General features: G+C 39.3%; 1 protein-coding gene across 1 annotated transcript in view; it reads left to right on the forward strand.

The window, feature by feature from the left end:
- LOC104623011 (excitatory amino acid transporter 5-like) overlaps positions 1 to 23,263 on the forward strand; it is a 56,753-nt gene extending 33,490 nt beyond the window's left edge. The window contains exons 5-11 of the mRNA XM_010289952.1: positions 20 to 239; positions 2,989 to 3,088; positions 4,664 to 4,897; positions 13,388 to 13,582; positions 16,764 to 16,898; positions 20,821 to 20,920; positions 23,027 to 23,263. Coding sequence (XP_010288254.1) covers positions 20 to 239; positions 2,989 to 3,088; positions 4,664 to 4,897; positions 13,388 to 13,582; positions 16,764 to 16,898; positions 20,821 to 20,920; positions 23,027 to 23,263 — 1,221 coding nt within the window. The remainder of the gene's footprint in view (positions 1 to 19; positions 240 to 2,988; positions 3,089 to 4,663; positions 4,898 to 13,387; positions 13,583 to 16,763; positions 16,899 to 20,820; positions 20,921 to 23,026) is intronic.
- The last annotated feature ends 1,390 nt before the right edge of the window (positions 23,264 to 24,653 follow it).

Below are 24,653 nucleotides of genomic sequence, written 5' to 3' on the forward strand. Positions count from 1 at the left end.
ATATTTTGTGTTCTTTCAGTATCGCACCAAGAGTATTCCCATCATTAAATCTAACAAAGCATCATCTGAAAGCACCACTCAACGCATTATAATATATGGAATCCAGGATGAGAATGGATCCAATATCCAGAATTTTGCCTTGGATATTACTCCTGCTCCTGAAGTGATTTACAAGTCAGAACCAGGCACTAGTGACGGCATGAATGTGCTAGGGATTGTGATATTCTCTGCCACAATGGGTAGGTTTCAGACATGTTTGGTTTGTCATAATCCAAGTATCCATTTAAAAATTGAAAAAGATAGGCATTGCATTGTTTGGTTTCTTGATTGACCTTTTTGAACTGCTTCTATCTCAACTTTGGGAGGGAAAAGGCAAGACTTTCACAGACCTCTTCTCCCAACCTTTCAAAGATACATCTTCAGAATCCTTGATTACTTTTGTTCCATGAAGTTCTGTTTTCTGTGCATGCACTTACATTCTTTTTGTTTTAATTTTTTTCTGGTTTATTTGGAGCTTTTATTTATGACCCATTTTTTCCTGACCTTAAGAAACACTAATACAGTGTGCTCAGAGCAGGTAGGAATTATACCAGGTCAGACCCATGGCCCCTCTGCTAATATTCTGTTTCACTCTCTGGACAGTAGCAAAAATCCAAGACAAAGTTTCAAGAAATTCTGAAATAAGCAAGTCCAGAGCAGACTTTCTTTCCAAAGCCCAAGATTAAGTACAATTCTAATGCCCAGAGCTCCAGGTGTTGTATTACAGGAACAAAGAACTTCCCGCACTGCTCTTGGTTCAGGGGGCGTCAGGCTGAGACACCCCTGCTCTCATGGCCTGATGTTTCTCCCCTGCAGCTGGCAGTCCAGGAAAAACTGGCTTCCAGACCAACTCCTTGGCTAAAGTTCCCCTCACCAGGCAGAAAATTACTTTAGCCCTCATCTGCCCTGTGTGTTGTTCTTTCCCATTCTTAGTCACATTTTACCACATTCGTAGTGTAGAATTACAGAGCATCCTTCCAAAATTTTTATTTCTTGCAAAAATGGTATACAGCTTTGTAACAGTTTGGCTCACTTTTGGCTGCTTATTTGCAGAAAGGTCTTTTTACACCACTTTGGCATAGAAAAACAGCATTAGGGTGGGTGTAAGTTCTTACTACAGCTTCTTTAAGGTTCCTGAAGTGGGAGCTCAATTGCTTAGTAATATCAGTCCAGGAATAAATCCTGTGCATGAACAACTAGACTTCTTTCCCAGACATGCATTAAAATGGGCAACATTTGACAAGCGGAGTGTGAGGTCAAGACACATGAAAAACCTTGATGCTGAGCTCAGCTGTGACTAGTTGTACTACCTCTTCTCACACCGTGTGCAGGAATTTCTGTTAGAGATTATGACAGTGGCTAAGCGCTGAGACGTATGTTTTTTTTTTCTTGGAGGAGCACACATTCATTACAAGGAAAATGTTTGCACTGAAATGGAACTTGGTACATCAGGGCTGCAGACAGGAGGCCCCAGTCCTGCCCGCTCTCCTGTCTGTGCCAACCAATAGCCACATGCTTAGGTAGGACAGTGTTTTAAAAAGCAAATTTCAGTTATTGCTGTAAAATGAAAAAGAAGGCATTTCTTCTTTTCGGCATTATACAGAATTAGAAGATAAGACTCTTGTAAAACTGCCACCGACCAGGCTAGAAGAGCTGAACTATGTTTAATGTCCTATTACCAAGGATGAGCAACATGCTTAATGAAAGAGTATTGTTTTCTGACCTAAAAGTTATAGCTTAGATGCATATTAACAGGCTTGCAAACTCACACCTTGAATGTGCTGTTATTGTGAAATCCCTGGATAAGACAGCTGAAAGCCTCCCTCCTCGCCTCAGGAGGGGATTGCCCTGGAAGTGGTGCTGCCCGAGACGTGGCTCACAAGTGCAGATGCGGGCTCCAAGGGACAGAGTCCAGGCTCCTGCTCAAAGCAAGGACACTGCATATCCAGAGCAAGTGGCAGCACGCACCCCACTCATAGCCCCCTGCTTTCCCATGCCACTCCCTTCAAAGGTAGTCTCACTTGGTGCAGCTAGTTTTTTAAGTGCTTCCTTGAGCAATTAACTCAGTCACTTATAAACCTTTCAGGGAGCGATGGCAAAAAATTAACAATATAGTAAAATGATGTCTATTTATTTGCATTATTGGAAACTATCACTGTCTGGAGGATATATGTTTAGATGACACATCCCAGAGCTGTATTCCTTTCCTTTCTGAGCACTGGGCACACATAAAAGGGCTTTCTTTTCTTTCTTCTTTGCTGGTTAGTTTGTATATCAATTTGGCTTTTCTTCCCATGAATTTGCATTTCCTTACCTCCCCCAAGTTTGCAAAGCTTGACTGATTATAAGGGTTGGTTGTTATTATATACACAGATAACTACTAAAAATAAGATGGAGACTCCCTTACTAACTCCCTATTACCAGAACAAACCTCAAAAACTGGCTTTGCCCTGGGAGTGTCTCATGGGTGCTGCTCAGTTGTACACAGAGCACAGCAGTAAGGCAGACTGCAGGCAAGGACAGCTTCCTTTGCTAGAAAAATGTTTTTCAATTTGTCTTCCATGGATCCCTCAGAGCAGGTAAATCCTTCTCAGGGCTCTATGAAAGATGGTTAAGGAAACACACTTCCTACCAGGGTGGCTAAATCTACAGCACAGAAGTTTGTACCTCCACAGGGAAACTCAGGGAACTGCAAATGAAGAGAACACCCAGCTAGGGGAGAGCACCCTGTATGGAGCCAAAGCACAAGACTGGGGCCTGGCTCCCCCACACTCTCGTGTTTGTGTAAGGTCAGATTTTCACATACCATGTCTGTTTATACAGCACAAAGATCTATATTCAGCCAGTCATCTCCCCCTTAATTCACTTTGAATTATAGTAGGGAGGGAAAGCGCTGGGGCTCTGCATGAAGGCACCTGAGAAAATGAACCTGAATGCCTTTGTTTGCAGGTATAATGTTGGGAAGAATGGGGAACAGTGGCGTTCCTTTGGTCAGCTTTTGCCAGTGTTTAAACGAATCTGTCATGAAGATAGTGGCAGTTGCTGTTTGGTAAGTAACTATTTTAGTAAGAAAATCAATATTTTTTTAAAAGAGTAAGAAAATTGCAATAGAAGAAGATGCATAGAAATCTCATAAATTTATTTCCAGGGAAATAAATGAGGGTGAATGATCCTTAGCTTTGTGGGGCAAGGAAGATACATACACCCATCCTGTCCCTGGCTTGTACTGTAATTTTGACAGAGGCACCCTATATATTACTCCCAAATAACAAAACACGGTATAGCTCTGTGTGTGTGTGCTGTATGCACTAGAGGCACTGCCAATCCTTGGGCATGCCAAGAGGGATTATAATATATCCAGCCCACACAAGGGAGAAGCATGATGAGATGCTCAAGCTGGTATTTCCATCCCTGACAGCACTTGCTCAACTAGAAATACTAGTTTGGCTTCAGCTTGCTCAGGAGAAGGCTGGGCTTTTGTGCTGAGATGACTCTACTGCTACTAGTGTGGTCACTGCTAACTTGGCTATCTCTGCACTGAACAGTACAGTGGAGATGATATACCCAGAGCGCTTGGCACTTGGGATGTCTCCAAGTCAGCAAAACAGCCCTCAATGAACCATCCTAGGCCATGACATTTAGGAAAAGTCTTCAGAGCAATCCTAAATTACACTGGGAGCCAGCTAGACATGCCAACTCATCTGGCCCAAAGATCAGAAGAACAGTAGGTGACTGCCAACAACAAAAACTATCAGCCTAGCATCTTCCCTACCAATGTGGCTCAGCCCGTTGTGGGGGCATTCCCACCACCAGCGCTCAGCCTTTGTTTCCAGCTACCTCTTCCGGTCTGACTGAGCTGGGTCAGGGAATGATCATTTGGTTAGATGGGTCCAAGGGGGTACTAACTTCTGGAAGGATGAGGGAAGTGGCAAGTCTATGGAGCTGGCACAGTTGCAAGTGGAAGATGGCTGGATGCCCCCAGATTATTTTTTTTTTTTTTTAATCTTAAGCTCTTTTGGCACCCATGGCTTTGTGTGTAGCCATGCACAGAAGCACAACAGTTTTGATAAAGCACCTATCCCACATCCAGTCCAGAGCAGGTTCAGAAACTAACTATTTTTATGCCTATCTATCTGGCCTGAATCAAACTCCCAGGCAGTCCAAGAGCATGTCTAATGCATGTTGGTGTTTCTCCTATGTCTTCCAAAGGCAACATAAACATTTACTTAGCAGCTTCCAACTAAAATCTATGAACAGTTACACAAGCACAAACACATGAGCAGAGCTTAGGATTCATTTCCACTCTTTTCAGTAAATGACCTGCCTTAAGCTAAAAAGTCAGAGTTGCCTTCTGAACCAAAACATTTTAAAGTCTTTCCTGACAAGCACCATCACCTCAGCTGTGCTGAGGAGTGCCTCCCATGAAAGATTGCTTAGCCCACTGCTTTGGGCACGCTTCTCAAGTGTCAGAGAGAGGGCCTTAGTCTGATGAAACAATGGAACCCAGCTGTGCTGCTTCCAGACAGGCTGCTGTTACTGCACTGCTGCTGAAAGGATTCCCAACTCATACTGTTTGATGGAAGTGAGCAATCTCCTAATAATGACTGTCTTTCTTTTTGATCAGGTATTTTCCATTTGGAATTGTGTTCCTAATAGCTGGTAAAATCTTAGAAATGGATGACCCTTCAGCCATTGGGAAGAAACTGGGTTTCTATGCCATTACAGTGGTTTGCGGCCTGGTGGTGCATGGGCTCTTTATTCTGCCAATGATGTACTTCTTTATCACCAAGAAGAATCCCATTGTCTTCATCAGAGGGATTCTTCAAGCCTTGCTGATTGCTCTGGCCACGTCCTCCAGGTATTACATAGTTTCTAGACGGATGCAACAAAACACTTGCAAGATCCTTACTACAGCTTTCTCTCGGGGCAGCACACTATAGCTGTACTGGAGCAGATATACTTGTATCTGAACAATGGCCTGTGTCAAATTCACTGGTATAATTTTAAAAGATGTATCTCTCAACACTTGGATGTTATGTGGGAGCCATTTGTCATAATGTTTGTCACATTGTTTTCTTTCAGTTCAAAAAATATTAGACAAAAATGTTTTTTCTTAAAGGACTAGAAAGGAAATAAGGGTATTTTCCCATAAAAACAAACACTGTGCTTTTTACAAAGTTAATATATATATAGGGGACACACAGTTTGTCCAGGCTTCATTTTTGGTATTAGTGGAGAACCTCCTAGTTCAGTCATATGGAAACATTTTACTCTTTCTACTCATCTTAGTCTTTGTTTCTTGGTACATTAAGAAAAGACTGTGGTTGCAAGCTATTGTCCAGCACTGGGAAAGTATTTAGCTGTTCTGCTCAAGGAATAATATATTTTGCATCCTTTTTAGGGAGGATGTACAATGAGTTTTAGCCATAGCTGAACAAAGGTACAGTGAAAATGGGAAACAGCTTGTGAACTGATTATGAAAATGGCTCCCAACATGGAGTGTGAGAAGCGCTTGAAAGGGCTGGAATGGACTTGCATGGAGTGGCGACAAGAACAACAACTAAAATAACATTTCTGTGTAGCCAATATAATGAAAGCACAGTTTCATGGCATCTGTGGCTGGAGGCTTATTACTCTGAAGAGCAGCTATACCTACCGCTTTTTATGCAGTAATAAAAGCCACAGTACAAGCAGAAAATGCCAGTTAAATAGGTCTCTTCAGCACATCTTATTTATTATTTCTACTGTCAGCTGTAAAGGAAGAGGGCTAACGAAAGGAAAAGATACCTTTCTCTTATCTCATTTTTGCTTTTGGATTTTTAAAGTTGTTATTGTTGTTTTACACAGAGACTAGAAAACATTAAATTCTTATCCAGATTTTGAAATGATGACAGCTAGTGACAAACACCTACCTTTATCTACCTAATTTAGACTTCAAATTAGTAATTAGTATAAAATCAATAAGTTAGGAACATCTGTTTACAAAGAAACATAATGAAAAATGGAGAGGTTTTATTAACCCCAAAATATTTATTTTAATTAACAATAATGATTGAGGAGTACTTCATCTAGTTATACTTAAATACTAATTCCTTCTTCCATTTTATAATGATTTCTATAATAAGTTGAGCTCTGATGACTAACATATGCTTTCAGGCAATAGCACTGTACCAGCTTCTTATCCCTTGTGTCTCTAATCTTACTTTTCTCCATAATTTCCCAAGCTCCTTGAGGAGAAATTCACGTAATCTCTCCTACAATGGAGTGACTCACTTAGAAATAAAGTGCATTTGTAATTGGGGGGATTATGGAAAGAAAAGGCAGGAATGACATATAGATAAAAAGTTCTGAGGAAGCAAACAAATATTGATTTAAATAACTTTTTTTTTAATAGTCTAATAAGGGCCATTATGTAATCAGCACATATGGCTTTGCATAGGGCATCATCGGTGATAAATAATTATGTGAGTTTTGCGGAAATCTGGAACTCTTCTGCGAATTATCTAAGAAAACAAATACAGGGAAAAGTAACAATGTAACTTCCCTGAACTCAGATTAGTTGATGTCATTCATTTTTGCTATAATCTTCTCCAAGACTTATTTTTGTTATGAAACATTACTTTGCAATGCAGTAATTACCATCAATGCTAAAAGAGAAATAATCTCTATTTTACTGAAGGGACAATGAAAAAGAAAAAAATTAAATTGTACTAGACCAGTTCCAGACTTAGGAAAAGAGCCTAAAACTTTTATTCCAGCCCATTTGGCTGATTAGGCTCATTATAGTTCTACCTGACAAGGTATTTTGGGGCAGGATGATCATACACTGCTTGATCAAATGCTGTTTCTCTCATGAATGTATGTACAGTGGTTAGGGCAGGAGTAAGCAGAGCAGAAGGAATGTATAGGAATTAAAAGAAAGGACAGGAGGGAATGATTATTTCAATACAGCTGGAAGGTATTGGCTTTTCGCTATGTTTCATTTTACAAGGTGTTTTCACGTATAACAGTTTGCTCCAAACTGACCTATAAAAAGCAACACACTGAAATACAAAGTCATGAAAAAATTGTGTGCTTGATGGTATTTTAAACTCTAATTAGGCTTAAATAATTAGGGCAAGCTTTTTTATTAGAACATAAAAAGTTTGTATCTTGATGTCATCACATCCCCAGATTCAAGTAAGATGTTAATTTTGCACTGAAAGATGTTACTGTTGGAAAAGGCTCATCAGGTTCACATTTGACACACTTGACTATCTGCCTTGCTCCTCTAAGAATATGTTTCTGAAGAACTCTATTGCTGACAACTCAGTTTTTGCAACTGTGCCATTCCATTAATTCTCTTTTTATAGAAAAAGAGAAATTTTCTTAAAAATCTAATCTGAATTTTTGTCTGTTTAGGGGGGAAAAAAAAAAGAAAAAAATTGTTCCTTATTTTACCCCTAGAATCTATAAAAGAGTCTGTCCTTTTCTACTAATAAGCAACAAAAATAACCAACTTTTTCACCAGTACAGATCCCTTTATCAAGTAAGGTTTAATCAAGACTTAAGAGATTAGCACACATTCCAGCATTTTAAAAAACAAATTTCCTTTCTTTGTTTTCTTTATTTTGCATCAGCATTGTATTTTGATTTTATAACCAATTTGCTAGTCCTTTACTGATCTAGAAATTTTCAGGGCTTGTTTGTTTTTGAATAGCTATCTCCCATTCCTACCAAGGCATTCATTGTTTCTTCATTGGATCTCATCTCCTTACTCTGTGTTTAGCTTTGAGAGTATCAAACCACTTTACAACCATGAAGTGCCCTCATGCAGTTCATAATATATTCAAGCCCAGGTTGCTTGTGGTATATTTTGAGGTTAGAAATGTTCCAATACCATAGTAATAAAACAAAGTCAGACATGATATGTAGTAACCAAAATACACAAACAGATCTACATGAGTGCTTAAGTTACCTTAGTACTTGGAGAAGGTCCAACAATGCTCAATGCTTGGTTTGAAAAATTTTTAGATTTTTTTCTTCTTTTGATTACTTGTACAAGCATAAAGAAAGAATATGCAGGAACTCCAGCAAATGTGAGCTAGCTCTTTTCAAAGACCTGCATATCACAGTGATTGTCATGGCAAAGCTTAACTTTTAGGCAACTTTCAACCATGTAGGATGTCTATGGTTCATCCTGGAACTCAGCTTATCATGGGGAGAGTTGGGCTCCTAGCAAAGAGCCCCAAAAGCTAGCATGGTAAGAAGAGATAGGCAGGCATCAGGCATAGCTGTAACGCAAAAATCTCAACCTACAGAACTGGTGAGAGAGGTGTGTCTCTGCTGAGCCTCTTCAAGGTAAACCAATCCTTACTTGAGGTTTTCTCCAGCCCCTATTCCTTACCCCAAGCTGCTGCAAGAGTGCCTACCAACAGTGGGGAATACACGGGGAACTCAGCTTTCCCTTAACCCTGCGCTGACTTTGACTGTCCTGGGTTCAGACTTCCACGAGACAGCCCCTACCTTGGGGATATCAAGTACTTTGAGATAACACTCTCCCCTTCCACTGTGCAAGGAATAATTACATATTTGTAGACCCAGAAAGGGTGTAGTTTAGGAACAGAGCTCTGGCACCCGCTGGCAGCTGAGCCTGTCAAGAACCACCAGCAGGACTTGCTACCAGATTTAGTGCCTTTATTGTCAGAAGCTAACATACCACCAAAGTTAAGGTGAGTCCTGAGGAAAGACTCTGAACTTACGGATTTGGAGCTTGGACATGTTAGCTCTGTTTGCCTTCTCTTACCAGTGTGTACATTTTGCAACTCCAACATAGGCCTAACACGGGTTTTAATGTTTTTCTGCTCAAATAGCAGTGCCTTGTCTAGAGATAGCTGAACTTTTCACCTTCATTACACTGAAAGGAATGGACACTGCACATAACTGAGCTGTTGCCAAAAGAACATGCACAAATAATTGGGTCTGGACAGGAGAGCTGCTTCTCCTGACAGTCAACACATCTGCATTTGGTTAAATAATACTTGCCACAGGGGCATTATATAACACTCATAATGTGGGTATTGGATTTTCAGATCATCTTAGAGGAGAATAAAGGGTTGGTTTTAAACATACTGATGTGTTTCTTGCAGATGTTTCTGTGTCACTTCTTGTCTACATCTAAAGATGGAAAGAAAACCACAGAGCAGTGTCCTGATGTTCATTCCAGCTAGTCTGCACCTGTGGAAAGATTTCTTTTTAAGCTAAAAGTCAAACTGCAAGAATCAAAAACAATACCGTCTACAAAACTCAAGAATGTAACACAAGGGAACCTGAAAGCCACTAAACAGCCATCTCATGGCAATGATTTTATTGAATCTGAACATTATTTCAACCCATTTCCCTTTAGCGAAAGGTTCTGCACCCCATCCTCAGTCCCCTTCTATTTCTCCAGAAATCCCAATCACAGCAATATTTCAGTTTGCACAGACATTACTGGAGAGGCAGGGACAGAGAAGGAGATCTCCTATTCCTTTGGTGCATCCTTTAGGACACGATAAACTCGATCCCTACGACCAGCACCAAGTTCCTGCACCAGTCAACTGGCCAGCCAGCCCCTGAAGCCAAACCCTTGCCGCAGTATGGTCTGGCTTTGGCAAGAGGCACCCGTAGCAATGTATGCAGCTCCTCTTTACTACTTCAGTAATGCATGTAACAGCACGTGCTGTCATTTCCCACCTTGCCCTGCTCTGTGGTGTTCAGGCCATGTGGCAATGGATTTCTCACTTGCTGCTTTCTTCCTCCCACATCGACCCTGATCTTGTCACCTCCGACTGTACTGAAAAAGCAGTATTTGGCCTACAGGCAAAATTCCTCTTGATTTTAGCTTTCCTTGTTCCAAAGGCATGAGGGAATTTTATTTTTCTAGGTCATCTTTCCGTATCATTAATGAATTAAAGCAGCATCTTCTCAGTGGTACATCCCATCAAAAGAATAAATTTTCATCTTCTCTGAAGAAAAATTATAAAACCTGAGTTTTCAAGTGTTTTGCTGCTTATGAAACACTAAGATCTTGGCTATCGCACAGTGTAAATTGAAGGCAGATTTAGCAAAAGGGAGATGAGATCAGTTTGTTGAATTTTTGGAGCAAATATCAAAATGCATTTGAATGATAAGATAAACAGAGCAGGCTGAACAGCTGTTCTTCCACAGTGACTAGCTGTCTTTGTGGCTCACACTAGTAAGAGCTTGGCCTGATCCAGCATTAGCTTATGCTTAGTCTCTGCAGCTGCAGCATTTTATCCCAAACAAAATTGAGATAAGACTCTAAAATGTATTTTTAATTATTAGAGTTAGTGCTGGGAGAAGATACCTCTCCTCTTAGCTGGAAGCTTTAGGAAAGTTTTTAAAAGACTTAACAGATTAAGATCAGTGTTTTAGAGTATTTTTTCATCTAAATAAATGTTACATGTCAGGCTTTCATGTTACTGCTCCACTGTTTAACACTAGATAAAGCAGCTTTCAAGAAAACAAATTTCACCTAATTTAACTAGAAAGACATAATAAAGTATTTATTTGGGAACATTTTTTTTCTTCAGCCATTGAAATTACATATGAATAGAACTCAAAAATGACAGTAGGAACATTTTTTTCTTTGCCACTTAGAAGTCACGAACAGCCCAAACCTTAAATAAGACACACATTTTCTAATACGTGCCAGATGATACATTACAAGTACAAAAGAACCATCATTAAACAAGACCACCTCTCCCAGGATACTCCACATAACTTTTGTCACCTCTACTCATGAAAGGTTCATTCGGATTGAAACAGGTGCCGAAAGGGTAGCCAGGGATGTAAAGTACCAATCTTGTAAGAGAAAGTTTTAAAAAGTCTGATGGGTTCAATCCAGGCTGAAAGGGGACAAAACTGCTTTCTAACAATACGTGTTGTAACAGCTGGACTGATTTGTGCAAGGACATATGCATAAGACACATAAAAGCAAATTTAGTATAAATTGAAAGGAGTACATCTAGGTCATAAATGAAATTTCTCATCTGAACAGTAAGTTCTGGACAGTCTTTCTATATGAATAGTTAGGACAGACAATTTACTGTCTCTGTGAGTGGTGTAATAAATTTGAGTGAGACACTATGGAATAGTTGCCTGTGCTAGGAAGGTACTAGAATCTATGACCTGGAAATTTTCTTCCTTTCAATGTCTTGCACAATGTTTTTCATCATGATTGCCCTACATCCTGTCCACTTTCATTTTTATGACAATTTTTAATAAACAACCACCATCACCATTACATTCCCTAGAAATTTTACTCATAGCAGCACAAAATTAAAATTAAAGAAGCACCTGACTCTCTGTGAGATAATGCACAATTCTTGCAAAAACAATGTCATGTCATACATTCAGTTTACCACAGTGGAAATAGATACAGAACTTGCTGGTTGTGCCATTGGTATTATGGGGTTGCTTTTTCACAACCTTTTTCACTTAGCCAAATCAAATGTGAGCCAGTTGCAATTTGCAGGTTTCACAGCTCAGCTGTCTGCTCTCAGAACAGGAGGGAGAGAGATAACATCTGCTATGTCAAAGTCTGGACAAGGTGGAAGAGGACTTGTAAAACTACCTTTTTCTCCTCTTTTTTCCCCAATGGAATTAGACAAGGTTTTGTAACAGAAAAGCCAAATGGATGAGGAAAGACTGTCTTTAAAAATGAGTAACCCTCCACAACTGAAGTAGCTGCAGAGAAGGGATATAATGAATAGTAAGTTTAATAATTGCTTCCTGGCCATGCCTATAGTTAAGCACATCTAGAAGTGTTACTGTGGTGGTCTGCTCCTAGTTACAGCAACACCAGGGGTTTCAGTTCTACATTATCTCTGAGCCCCAGCCTCATCCTTTCATTTCATGAACATCTTGTGGTGAACAAGACATAGAGAATGTCAGTCATTCACAGATGAATGTGTAAAAAATGATAGGCATGCCCAAGAGAGAAATGACATCTAACATGTAGTCTGAGTGGGTTATGCTTTGCTGTGTTTGTTTTTCAAAGTAAATATTAATTAAATATTAGGACTACTGGAATGAAAAAGTTGAATATAACCCAGTTACCAGAGGTAATCAGATTTTTATTGCTTCCTTGCCCTTTCAGTTTATATGCATTCTTAGAGAATTACTTTTGCCCAGATTTTTGTGGCAGTGACTGCATGTCTGTAGTAAATCATTCACCAGCCAGACTTTATAAGGTTAGAGAAAACAGAGATACTGTAATGAAAGCATCCTCTCCTAGACTTGTCTTGTTCCTTTTACATTTCTATTGCAGGAAGCTACTTTTCCTTTCCAAACACTGTTACTTTCCTCAAACAACAGTTTGCACAAATACAGAATGACAACTCCTACTCATGGGAAGATTTTGCTAATGTATTCCTGCAAACTTAGGGTTATGAGGTTATGATTTCAGAGTTTTCGGAATCTCTCTGTGATTTTGTAGGTCATATGTAATGACTCAGAATCTGTAGATCAAATGTGTTGTCTTCCTTTAAGAATAGATAATGGTCATTATAAGATTTAGATATCAGAGCCACATTGCTGATGTCAAGCTCATGACAGACAACAACTGAGCAATCTGAACTGCCCAAACTGGTGGAAAGACATCTATATTTCATGACTTGGGGCATGTAGATCACAAGAAAACAGAATATTGAAGACCTTAGTATCATGATACCAACATTCCCCCTATAATTACTTATATCTTTAAAAAGGTAACTTAGGAATAATTTTGAATGAATTTGCTATTTTGTATCTATTTAAATAGTCTCAGATACTGAACAGTATATTAAAATGAGTATCATAAAAAGGAAAATATTTTGCCATTTGTATACTTTCTTCAGTGGTATTACTTATTTTCTGTACAAATTGACATGCCGTAAAAAATACCCCCTCACTCACTTGAATGCACATATGATTATTCATGACATATTAGTGAATGTGACATCATATGGTAAAAGGCAGAATGTTACAAAAAGGCTGATAAAATATAAAGGTAAACATGTTTAGGTGTGTGACTATTTAAAAATGCATGCCTCTTATTTAAAAGGAGGAAACTTACAACCAGATAATATTTAATTAATTGTCTCAATTAAAACACAAGTCGGACTTTTTTTTAAAGGATTATTATCCCCCTCAAGCAAAGGAGTGAGTTACAGGCCAAGTGAGTTACATGTGCAGACCAAGGAATGAGAAGCAGTGCTCATTGTTAGTGTAAAATATACCCTGCCTGTAGAAGGTTTGCTACAATTCGTTCTATTCCCCAGAAATAAAAGTGATTCAATGTGTGCTTCTCTCTACTGTTTTGCAGCTCAGCCACGCTGCCTATCACTTTCAAGTGCTTGTTGGAGAATAACCATGTGGACAGGAGGGTTGCGAGGTTTGTGCTGCCTGTGGGAGCCACCATCAACATGGATGGGACGGCACTCTACGAGGCGGTGGCTGCCATCTTTATTGCACAAGTAAACAACTATGACCTGGACTTTGGGCAGATTATTACTATAAGGTATAAACCTCAAATTCCACATGCTGCAATTTGCTTGTCTTGTTGAGTCTGACACTCTTACGGTTCTTGTATGTAGCAATGTTCATAATGAAACTCATCTTTGCTATTATCAAATGATGCATTCCTTGTAAGATGGTTATTTTTAAGTAATCCAGAGATCAGGAACTGTACAAAGAGCAATTGAACTGGTATCATTCAATAGAAGCATGTGGGCATGAAGAAACATGTTTCTGTTTGAGGATAATGGTCTAATTTTTACTTTTAGACAACCCATTGATCATTTACTAGGATTGGAATTTTTTACTATTACTATTGGTGTTTAAAACACTATTTTAAATGTCAGAATTGTTTTAAACATTAACTCTGGTTTGCATTTTTACATGAGAGGAAAAGGTTAAAAAATGCAAGAGTAGAAGTCCTATATCAGATAACAGGGAATGGTGTGTGTTAGGAAGCTCTTTGTCAAACCTTGGAGGAGTAGGGGAACAGAAAAGGAGGACAGATGCTACTATCAGGGCAGGTTTTCATGAAGATGTCATATCACTCAGATATCTTTTAAATGTCTTCTCTGCTGCTTGTTAAAGCAGAAAACTTCATAAACAACCATGCTTTCAGTGGGTAGAGATTGCTATAGCTGCATACTCAGTCCCTGAAAGGTCTGTAATAGATCCAAAAGACTAGAAGATGCAGCTGAACAATTATTGCCAGAATAACTCCAGTGGTTGCCAAAGAATGCCTCAGGGACTGCAACCTGCAGGTTTCCAGCAGGGAACAAATGACTAGAAAAACATTCTTCATAGTCAGAGCTTTGTGCAACATATTTGAGATCCGTTTACCTACCCACCCGGTGACCTCACCACTGCCCCGTTTACACAGCTGGGCCTTGCCCATCTTCTGCTGGATTTCAAAACCTTCATGACAAGAGGAAGAGAGTCCTGAAACTAACCCCAGATGATGGCTGAGGTTTGCTAATGAGCTTCTGGCAAGATCTAGTTAGACTAGAAGTGGAAGAAATAAATTATGCCCATATGAGCTCTTGCTATCTCTCTCTCTCCTGCTCTCTGAAAATTACTGGAATAACCCTGTGCTAAAAATTAGTCTTTGGTAATTTTGAATTTGAAGATGTTTTTAGAATGTGGTCCCAAAATATAGTCCAGAGCATGGGCAGACATTACATACAACTTGAAGTAGAGAATGGTGATTTGAAAAATGAAGGAGAGGGAGGGTGATAGTATATGGAAAGAAGGTAAGTTAAGTTGTAATTTTCTCTTAGCAGGACCCTATTTTATCTCTTTATTTTCACTCCCCATATTAAGTACTCGTAAACAAGGAGCAGACAGAAGTAAAGACAGTAGAAGGAAAATACAAATGAAGCTTGGAAAAATCCAGGAAAGGAAAAGAGCTAAAAAGACTCACAAAAGAAGGGGGTAAATAGGAAATCACCATGGATTCAGTACCTTGCATATCTGAAGCCAAATTCTAACTGTATTTATGGGCCAACCTTCCCCAGATCTTGATACTTTAGGACATGAAGGTTTAAAATTCAAATATTCCTGAGTGACCGGATATTTTTGCCAGAGGGGAAAAAATGTTAGAAAAATAATCAGTCTACTTTGCTCATAGTTTGTAAAATCCAGGTTGACAGTTTATATCAATGTGATTATGCAACTTACATGTGGCAGAAAAAGAGAGTAAAGATCCTATTCCCATCAACTGAGCATATTATAGGAAGAAACATCTACATGAAGGTGAAAACTGAATGGAATAGCAGACGAGCTTGCCTGTGTAATCTTAGTTAAACATTCCTATTTTTGCTCCCAGTTAAGTCATGAGACTTTGTGGCCTGAACTGGCTTAGGAGGCAGAAGCAGTCCTAATCAGCTAGCTAGTTTAGAGCACTAACTGGAGAACATCTTAATATTCATTATACTTATCTTATATTCAACTACTGAGTTTCTGTCCCTTCCTTTCTATCTAAACTCTGCCTATTACAATGCTATTAGGATGCTTTACAAGCTAACTTTTTCAAAACGTAGTTTTAAGTCTTTCTCGTTCTTCATGACACCCACATGCAAATGTATTTTTTTATTGCAGGAAAGGGCTCTAGTTATAAATACTGGTGCTGCTCTACTGGTACACTGTATAACTGTGAGCAAGATACTGGATATCTCTGTGTCTCAGTTTCCATATGGGTGAATACTGTTACCCTCAATTTCCATCAAAGGAGGTTGATGAGACTTAACTTGCCAAAAGCTCTGAAATTCTGGACTGATGAATACAGTGGATTATCAGTGTATATGCTTTATGTCATCTTTTTACAATTGTCAACATTCATTTTTGGTCTTTCTGCTGGATGGCCTAGCTCTTGGAAGTGGCCAGATGGGTGGAAATTAATATATCCAGTCACTTTTTTTCCTGGAAAAAGGAATGAAATCCCTCCCCTAAAAATAGCATTATGAAAAAAATGTTAAGCCTGCCAGGTCCACTCTTGCCCTAATCTCCCATTCATTTCTGTTTGCCTGGCTGAAAAAATGGGGTGAAGGTCAAGTAAAAATACTTTCCAGAAACTGGAGAGGTACAGTCACATTCATGCTTGCTTCTTATTTATATCCAAGTATTCAAAGCCATGTGCTACACAAGTTCTTCACCCTTGGCCCAAGCCTCTTTACCCTTGGCCTAGCCTCTTTGTGATGGATTGACATTAAAGGCCGTGGCCGCAGCCAGCCACGGATTTGCCTGGCACAGAAACTGCCGATGATGACTCAGAGAAGTCTGCTGGGAACTCTGCTGCCAAGGGTGAAGCGGCAATGAGGAGTGCTGGCAGATTCATGGCGCACAGCGCTGCGTGGTGCCATGACCCACAAGAAGCTGACGTAACTCAGAGAAGCTCACAGCCTGGTTGCCCCCCCTTTCTCTGCACTTGTGATTTTAAAAGATAGCACTGAATTGCCCCACCAGTGCCAAGGCTGCAAAGGCAGAGGGTGAGAAACTAGTACTGAGCACACAGTTTGGCCTGTTCTTGCTCTCTGACCTGGCTTCTGTTCACAAAACACTGGCACTTCCGTGCAGTGGCTTGTGTAAGAAGGATTATAGTTGAGGCAATCTCCTGTAGAAACATGGTGTGGCTTCTTGCAGAGCAACTCATCACTGGTAAAGCTTATTCCTTTCTTTCTTTATTAAAGTATCACAGCCACAGCTGCCAGCATAGGTGCTGCAGGTATCCCGCAAGCTGGCCTGGTGACAATGGTCATTGTTCTGACCTCAGTTGGGCTCCCGACAGATGACATCACGTTGATTATTGCCGTCGACTGGGCACTGTAAGTAACATTAAGCTTTTGAGGTTTCCAGTATGGCAATATTGCTAAAAAGGGAAATGGTCTCCAGGGGTATAGTTATACAAATATACATGAAAGATGTGGGAAGTAACTATTTTGCTTCAAACAGTGCTAATGTGGCCTCAGACAAAACACACTGCCGAAGTGGGCGTTATACTGAAAAAAGACATAGGCAAATAATAGTCTAGATGAGACTTGGACAATATGACTTGCATAGAAAAGCTGAAGAAGCCGAGTTTGTTTAGTCTAAAACCAGAGCAGGCTGAAAGAGGGCAACACAGCAGTGTCTGATACAGGTAAGATTATCCTGAAGAGGACAGTGATCAACTGTTCTTCACATTCATGGGGAGGGAAGATGAAAACCAAAGTAACTACCGTAAGTCAGATCACAAGAAAAATTAAGAACTATTTTTGTCCAGGATAGTCAAGCAATGGAAGTGGCTGCTTAGCCAGGTTGGAGGATCACCTTCATGAGAAGTTCTAAGGTCAGGCCAGACAAATGTCCATCAGGTGCAACTCTGGCACCTTGCCTTGGACGAGGACAAAGGGCCAACACTCCTAGGAAATGTAGTTTGCCTGCACTCTGCTTGTCAGCCCACTGACACTTCAAGGACATCACCTCCATGTAGTGAAGAACTCTGCAAAGAGGCATGGGCCAGTGCTAAAGCAAGCGAGTACTCCTGCGCCACAGTACAGATACCACTCTGCCTGAAATAGCCATGACAGTACAGCAATGGTTTGCGCTGTATATAGGTACTGCTGTAGTAGACAGTTACTACTGTAACTAGAACCATGATATAGTCAGCCTGAATGTGACACTTGCAACGCACTGCAGTAGGACTAATAACATCTTCCTTTTATCAGGGATCCTGACACAGTTCTGCTCTTTCTGGTTTCGGTGCTAAACAGGCGGCAGCAGTTGTAGCCCCCACGCAGAGCCATGTTTTGCAAGCGCAGCCATTCTGTAGAGAGGTTACTTTCCTGCATCCCTAATCACTGAGGATTTAACAGCAGAGGCAGAGGCTGAAATTAATACAGTCTGAATTCCTGTCACCCATGAGAAGAGCCATCTTAAAAATTCATAAGGAGTGGTTTATTTGAACTTTTAATTTTTATGTAAATGTTATAAAATAATTATAAAATGTTATAAATAAATTGATCAAACAGTTTTGAATAGTCTATTAAGATGAATAGTAAAATACTGGTCCCTGGCTCATTAGCATTTCAATTACCTACATAATTAGTGTATGCATCCACAAGGAAACATTCTAAATTATTTTTTATTTAATCTACATAGAATATATCTCCATTAATGCAGTGGAGTTTCATTACATCCAGGTTCTGGGTCAGAATGTGTTACAAGTCCATTCTATTATATTTCCTGTTTTATTCAACTTTAAGCCACTGATTTTTTCTACAAAGATTTGTGAGAAGAAACTATTTCCTTTCCTGTTCAGTGTAACAGAATATTATTCTTGTTAATAGGAGTCATGAGTGTTGTGTTGTACGCATATTTTAAGACATTTTATTTTAGGAATATCAGGAATATTTTTTTATGAAGAATAAGTCATATCTGCTGTGGGCACCTAAACTTTGAAATGGCAGTTCAGATTTTAATAAAGCAGCCTTTCTAATGCTAGTCACTGACGCTCAATAGTTAATGAAGCACGTTATTATAAATCAAAGTATTTTAAGCTGTTTTACAAAAGCTTTTTGCCTCTATATATCTTAGTTTTTACCCAGCTCTTGCAACATCAACATTTTATTGTTTTTCCAATAAGTCTTCCAGCGTATATGGGAATTATGCTGCTTTTTGTCTTACAAAACTTTTCAAAACAACAGACAAAAAACTTATTCAGGCTATAGTCCCAGATGGTATTAAAAAGTGAGCAAGGAACAGACCCAGTTTTCTGTCTTTTGCAGATGACCTTTCATACAAAAAATATATTTCTATATTTCGGCACTTGGTGGTTTCAAGAGCCTGCAGATGCAAAGTGTCAACACGGTTGACATGATGAATATTTCAATATTAGTTTTGGAAGTACTGGAGTATGAAGAATGCTTAAAGAAGGCTGGTTAGATGATCTCACGAGACTGAAATACCCATTACAATGCACTGCAGGTATTACAACTCATTTAGGTAGCCATAACATGTCTGTGAACTTCATACCTTTAGCTAGTGCCTAGAGACATAAAAAAGAAAATAAAAAATGTTTCTCAGCTAGTTTATTAAACACAAGGTAAAAATTTTGCATCCTTAATTTTGCATCGTTAATAATATCGTCTAAAGCTAAAATACCACTGCAACACTTGACTGACATGTTTGCACTGAAAGAAATGCCACTAGCAGCAGGCTGGCCTTAGTGCAGGAATGGTGTGCAGTGTGGTTCTACTCATACATAGTGCAGACTACTCTGTGCACACAGAATCATGGAATAGAACTGGTCAAACAATGTGCCGGGCAATCCATTTTCCTAAGAGTTTCAGTATGGTGCACTGCTTCCTCAGAAACATTCTGTCTTCAGAAGAGATGCTAATCAGGGCCCAAAAGGGAGTGCAAACTCTTGAGCTCTGCTCATGCAGCTTCTTCTCTACCACAGCTGACTCTTTTCATAACCCAAAATTAACAACTCAGAATATCTTTCCAAGAATCAAATTCTGATGATCAACAGAGGGGGGGGAAAAAAAAAGTATATGTGTAACAGAAACATCTACCAGTATGTGCTGTGACAGTATTTTTCCCTGCTTAACATACTCTTGTGGGAATTTTCTGTCAGGCAAAACCCAAAATCAGAACAGCAGAAATTAGAAAAATTGATTCAGCAAACAAGCATAGGACTGGGTCCTGGAATCAACAACCACATCTAGGTGTAGGCTGTGGAATATAATTGCTCAGGTTACTTGCAATTGCATGTACAATTTTTGGGTAACTGCACATGCAAATAACCTTTCATGCAGAAATTTTCATGCTAATTAGGCAAGCAACTGCATAAATATTTGCATGCACAGAGTACATGCCTAAAACATCTGAAAAAAAATCAGCACACAGTTTCAATTCTTTTCTATATTAAGGTACAGGATCAGAAATATGGACAGTGTTGATATTGGACTGTCACTGACTTTAATAAGCCAAACATCTGGAGATTTCTGAATCTCCATTTTATAACCCACATTTATAAATTAAGTTACCAATATGGCACAGTTTTCAGATGTGAATGTTTTTCTTGGAAAAGACATGATATATTTCAGACTTAAAAGCTATATCATCTATTTGAAATCTTGTCAATTTTAACTAATAGATTCCAAGCTGTTTCAAGTGTAACACTTGTCTAGAAGAACCACTTTTGTGTATTTACAGTCTGTATTTTAATAGCTTTATTTTTAGACAGTGGATAGAAGGTGTAAACAGGGACGAAATGATCACATAAATGAATAAATGAAAAATAGTGAAACTGTATATATACAAAGTACCATCAAGCATACAAATTTAAGCTGGAAAAGTTGATAACTGAAAATGAAGAATCTTTAAGACTCTTTATTATTCCATAACACTGGACCTTAACATAAAAACTCAGACATAAATGCAGTCTTGATCTGCTGTGTTAAACCCTTCTAGTGTGGAATCATCTTGCATGTATAGGGAGGCATAGCTGCTCTAGTTAGCTCAGTTACAAATTAAAGTATGTGGCAGCACAGGGTACTGAGCTCAGAAAAGTCTGGAAAACCCAACTAAGAAGCTCAGTAACTAGTGGTTGCCCCATGCCAAACTCCTTAACTGCCATTTCTAAACCTGTTACCTCATAAAAACAGTGAAACTGGCTTTCAGGTGTAATTACTGCAGTAATGAAGGCATAGGCATGTACCCAAAGAGTCAACAACTTACCATTATTATTTCATTTGCCAGAGACAGGTTTAGAACAATGATCAATGTCCTGGGAGATGCGTTGGCTGCTGGGATCATGGCCCACATCTGCCGGAAGGAGTTCATCAAGGACAGTGATGAGGTAACAACATCATGAGCCAGGGTGTGCCAGTGTGTGCCATATTACAGCAAATAACCTGCCAGCTCTCAGCCTCCCACATTTGTTTCATGTAGTTCATGCAGGGTATTTCAGAGAGAGGACAGAATTGGGCAATGTGCTGCTTAGCCAGATGAGGTGGAGGGGTCCTTTTCCATGAGGTCATGCAAAAAGCCACTCAAGTTCAAAGCTTGCCAGCCAGCTGTGTCTGGCATGCTGGGCCTGGGAGCAGGAGAAGCAGCTGCACTGTCCTGCAAATGCACGAGGTGCTGGAACTATGAGTCCCACACTCGGTACCCAAGTCCTGGCTGGCCAGTAAGTCATCTTTCTTCTGAAAATATGACAAGCAACAGAGCAGCATAGCAAATGTCCTATAGTACTTGTGTGAGGGTATCTGTGAGTATGTACATATATAATCAATAAGTTCACAACGAAAGCAACTACCCTGGGTGTTTCAAGCCTCTGTGTTAGCATAATCTGAAGCTACCATTGCGATAATTTCCTTTCTGGACTAGCACAAGCACATTGCTCCATTCTAGACTTCATTCTCGGGTGTCTTCATGCCTTCTACATTTAATACAAGTCCCTCCCTACATGCTTGTTTTTCCTTCTCTATATCTTATTCCATACCTATACCTCTGTATTCTGCCCCTGACTCCCTCCGATCCTATGCTTTTTTCCCTTCTTCCTTTGCATGCATCGTTCAGTCTTTCCTTAAACCAGGAACTCCTTCTCATGCTCTTCCTTCAAATCCTTGACAAAGGAGATTCCTAATTTTATGACCCCATCATGCTTGGAGGTGCTAATCCCCAACATTTTCAGCTCATGGCAGACTCTCACTACCTTTCTTCCACAAAGACACAATAGTTTGTGCCGAAAAGGTTCTTCATTAGGACTGACTTTCACAAGGCATGTTTCATTTCTGTGCATCATTTGTAGTATTCTACAAAGAACAACAATATTAATAGCAAAGTTTTATTTCTACTATTATTTCTCCCATTTTACAGACAGTCTTTCTGGTAAATCCCATTCTCATGCCTTCCTGCAACAGGCATTTAAAATTCCTGCTCTTTCAAGTTTTATAGAGAAAAACAGGCCTTATCCTCTGAGGAGCTGAGCATCTGCAGTAATTACTGAGGACAGGATTAGACCTGAATATATGGGCTACATATATAGCTAACTACAAAAAAACCTGAACATACAACCTAATGGTAAGGTATGTCATCTGTTACAAAGCCAGAAGTGTAGTCTGAGCTCCTGCGTAACACAGGCCTCCTGACATTTCATTGCTGTATTTAGAACTCAGTCAGAACTCAAGAAGAGATGTTTCAAGGATATAAAATCCCTCCTAAGGGATTATTTAGTCATCTGTGATGAGATTTTTCTTTGCATCGTGCTTTATAATTGTATTAAAATATACCATTAGTCTGCCATACATTTTGGCTGCATAATTTGTGGAGATAGTAATATATACCCAAAGGGCAAATTTTCTCAGCTGCAAGCCCCTCTTCTTTTCTCTGCCAGTATTTACATCTTATTTTCCCCATCAGAACTTCTGGTTTGATTTAAAGGACACTTCAATGCTTAACTTATGAATCAGTTAGTTAGTACAATCCTTTTTATTTCTTTTGAAACAGTGCAAACCGAAAAGACAGGTGTTAGTTTATTGGGTTAGAAAAAAGTCAAAAGGCAACAACAAATCACTTATTAGTCTATGTAATTGGACTCAGGAGCAAGCACTGCCCAAAGCTCAGCATACTGGTTCATACTTTTGAACTTAGCCCTGAAATTCTAGTCTTTATTTACCCTAATTATATCACTTTACTCATGCAAGCAGTTATTACTGTGGGTATTAGTTAAATTAGAGTTGTGACAGAATTTGCATTTTTACATACATAGAGGACCTTCACTTTATCCAGATAGTGCAAAGATGCTTCAGTGTATTTGAGAAACAGATCCTGGAAGTCTATGGAGGCCCTAGATAATCCTGGTGAATGTAAAGCAGACCACAGGCTTTCAAAGTAAAAATTCCTTTCTGTTTGTATACAGCAAACAGTGGCAGTATTCCACATCTTAATGCTTTTCACATAGGTGCCATTGATCTGTGAAACTAAGCCTATTAACATCCATCAGATTGTGGCTTACCAGAGAAATGGCTGTGTGAAGACCATGAATGAATCTCGTGGACGAGAAACAGTGAAAGGGTTTCAGCACCATATACCCGTACAAGTGGAGCAAGAAGAAAGTCCAGTGGAGAATCACACTAAGAAATCCAGCAGTAAAGACCACTGCACTATTGAAATAAATGAACTAGAAACAAATGTGTAACTGCTACACTCAGTGGTATCTCATACCCCAGTGACCTGATACCCAATCTCTACCTCACAGCTGGAAGAGGGACTCTTTGCCTTGAACAGGAAAATGTGGAATTATCGCCACCCTGCTTGTACTGGAGCTAGAAGACCAGCTGTGAACATCAGGAAAGGCACACAGCTTGCAAGAGACATGGGCTTCTTTAGGTGAAAGAGTTTAATTCTGAAAATTAACTAATGGATGACTACTGTTTTATTCTGCACTCATTTGACTCCGATATAGTATTTGACATTCCTTTGGCTTCTTTTTTTAAAGCTTTTTTTTATTTGACCCTTTTTGATTTTCTAACCAAAGCCTTTTTTTGTGAATCTCAGTAATTATGTACACTATATTTATGTAGATTTTTTGCTATGTAAAAATGTTTCACCAAAACTGCTAAAGATACTAATTTTGTCTAATATTCACTAGATATAGAGTCTGTGCTTAGTTTTAGAACAGCAGTAAGAAAATCACACTGATTTCCTGATCTCAAGGGGTTACATACATTACTAAATAACATTTCAAAAGCAGGGGTGAAGCAAAGCATGCATTTTTGCAAGAAAGCACATTAAGGTAATTCTGATGGGCAGCCTTCAGAGACAGACATTCAAGTGTGATACATAACATGAAGAATTCCTAGGTCACTGCAGAGCACAGTTTGCCTTCCAAGTGCCAGATTTATAAACCTTTTTTTAACCTAACTCTTCAGTAGAGTCAGTACCATGCACATGCAGTGGCAGAGGTGGTGTGAGCCCTAATCCGTAAGCACTGGTGCTAATGTGTCCTCTCCTGTAATCTGTAGGTTGTTCTACTGTAAATATGTATAAACTCAAAGCTCAAGCTCTTGAACCATATGGTTCATCCGAAGGGCAGATTGAACACAAACTGGAACTGGATAATGCTGAGTAATATTGGGGTTTTGTGAGGAGTTTGCTGTGGAAACTGGCCTGTTATTTCTCATAATTCAGTGGTTGATCTACATTGACAGTTACTCCCTTCCCATTATCTACTGAATCTTTCAGTTACAATAAAATCTGCTGAGTATGTTTCCAATGTTTGTGATAGATAACATTGTTAATAAACCTGCCATTTGAAAAACAGGCTGTCTGTGCACTTCTACTATTAGTGTCTTCTTATTTTTCTGCCAAAATGGAGAGTGGAAGTGAGGAGACCTTTTGAAAAGTTGGGATTCGATCCAGAGATTACATACTAATTCATACCAATACACTTGACATATTATATTTAGCTACTTGTGGTGTATCAGTTTCAGACAACATGTGCCTGGTATTATAATATACTCCTCTTACCGGTAGAGAAAAAATAGCCCAGTCAAAAAGGACAATTTCTGCACTCACCAGAAGCAGAA

Source organism: Phaethon lepturus, unplaced genomic scaffold, assembly GCF_000687285.1.
Source record: "Phaethon lepturus isolate BGI_N335 unplaced genomic scaffold, ASM68728v1 scaffold13766, whole genome shotgun sequence".
Classification (NCBI taxonomy): domain Eukaryota; kingdom Metazoa; phylum Chordata; class Aves; order Phaethontiformes; family Phaethontidae; genus Phaethon; species Phaethon lepturus.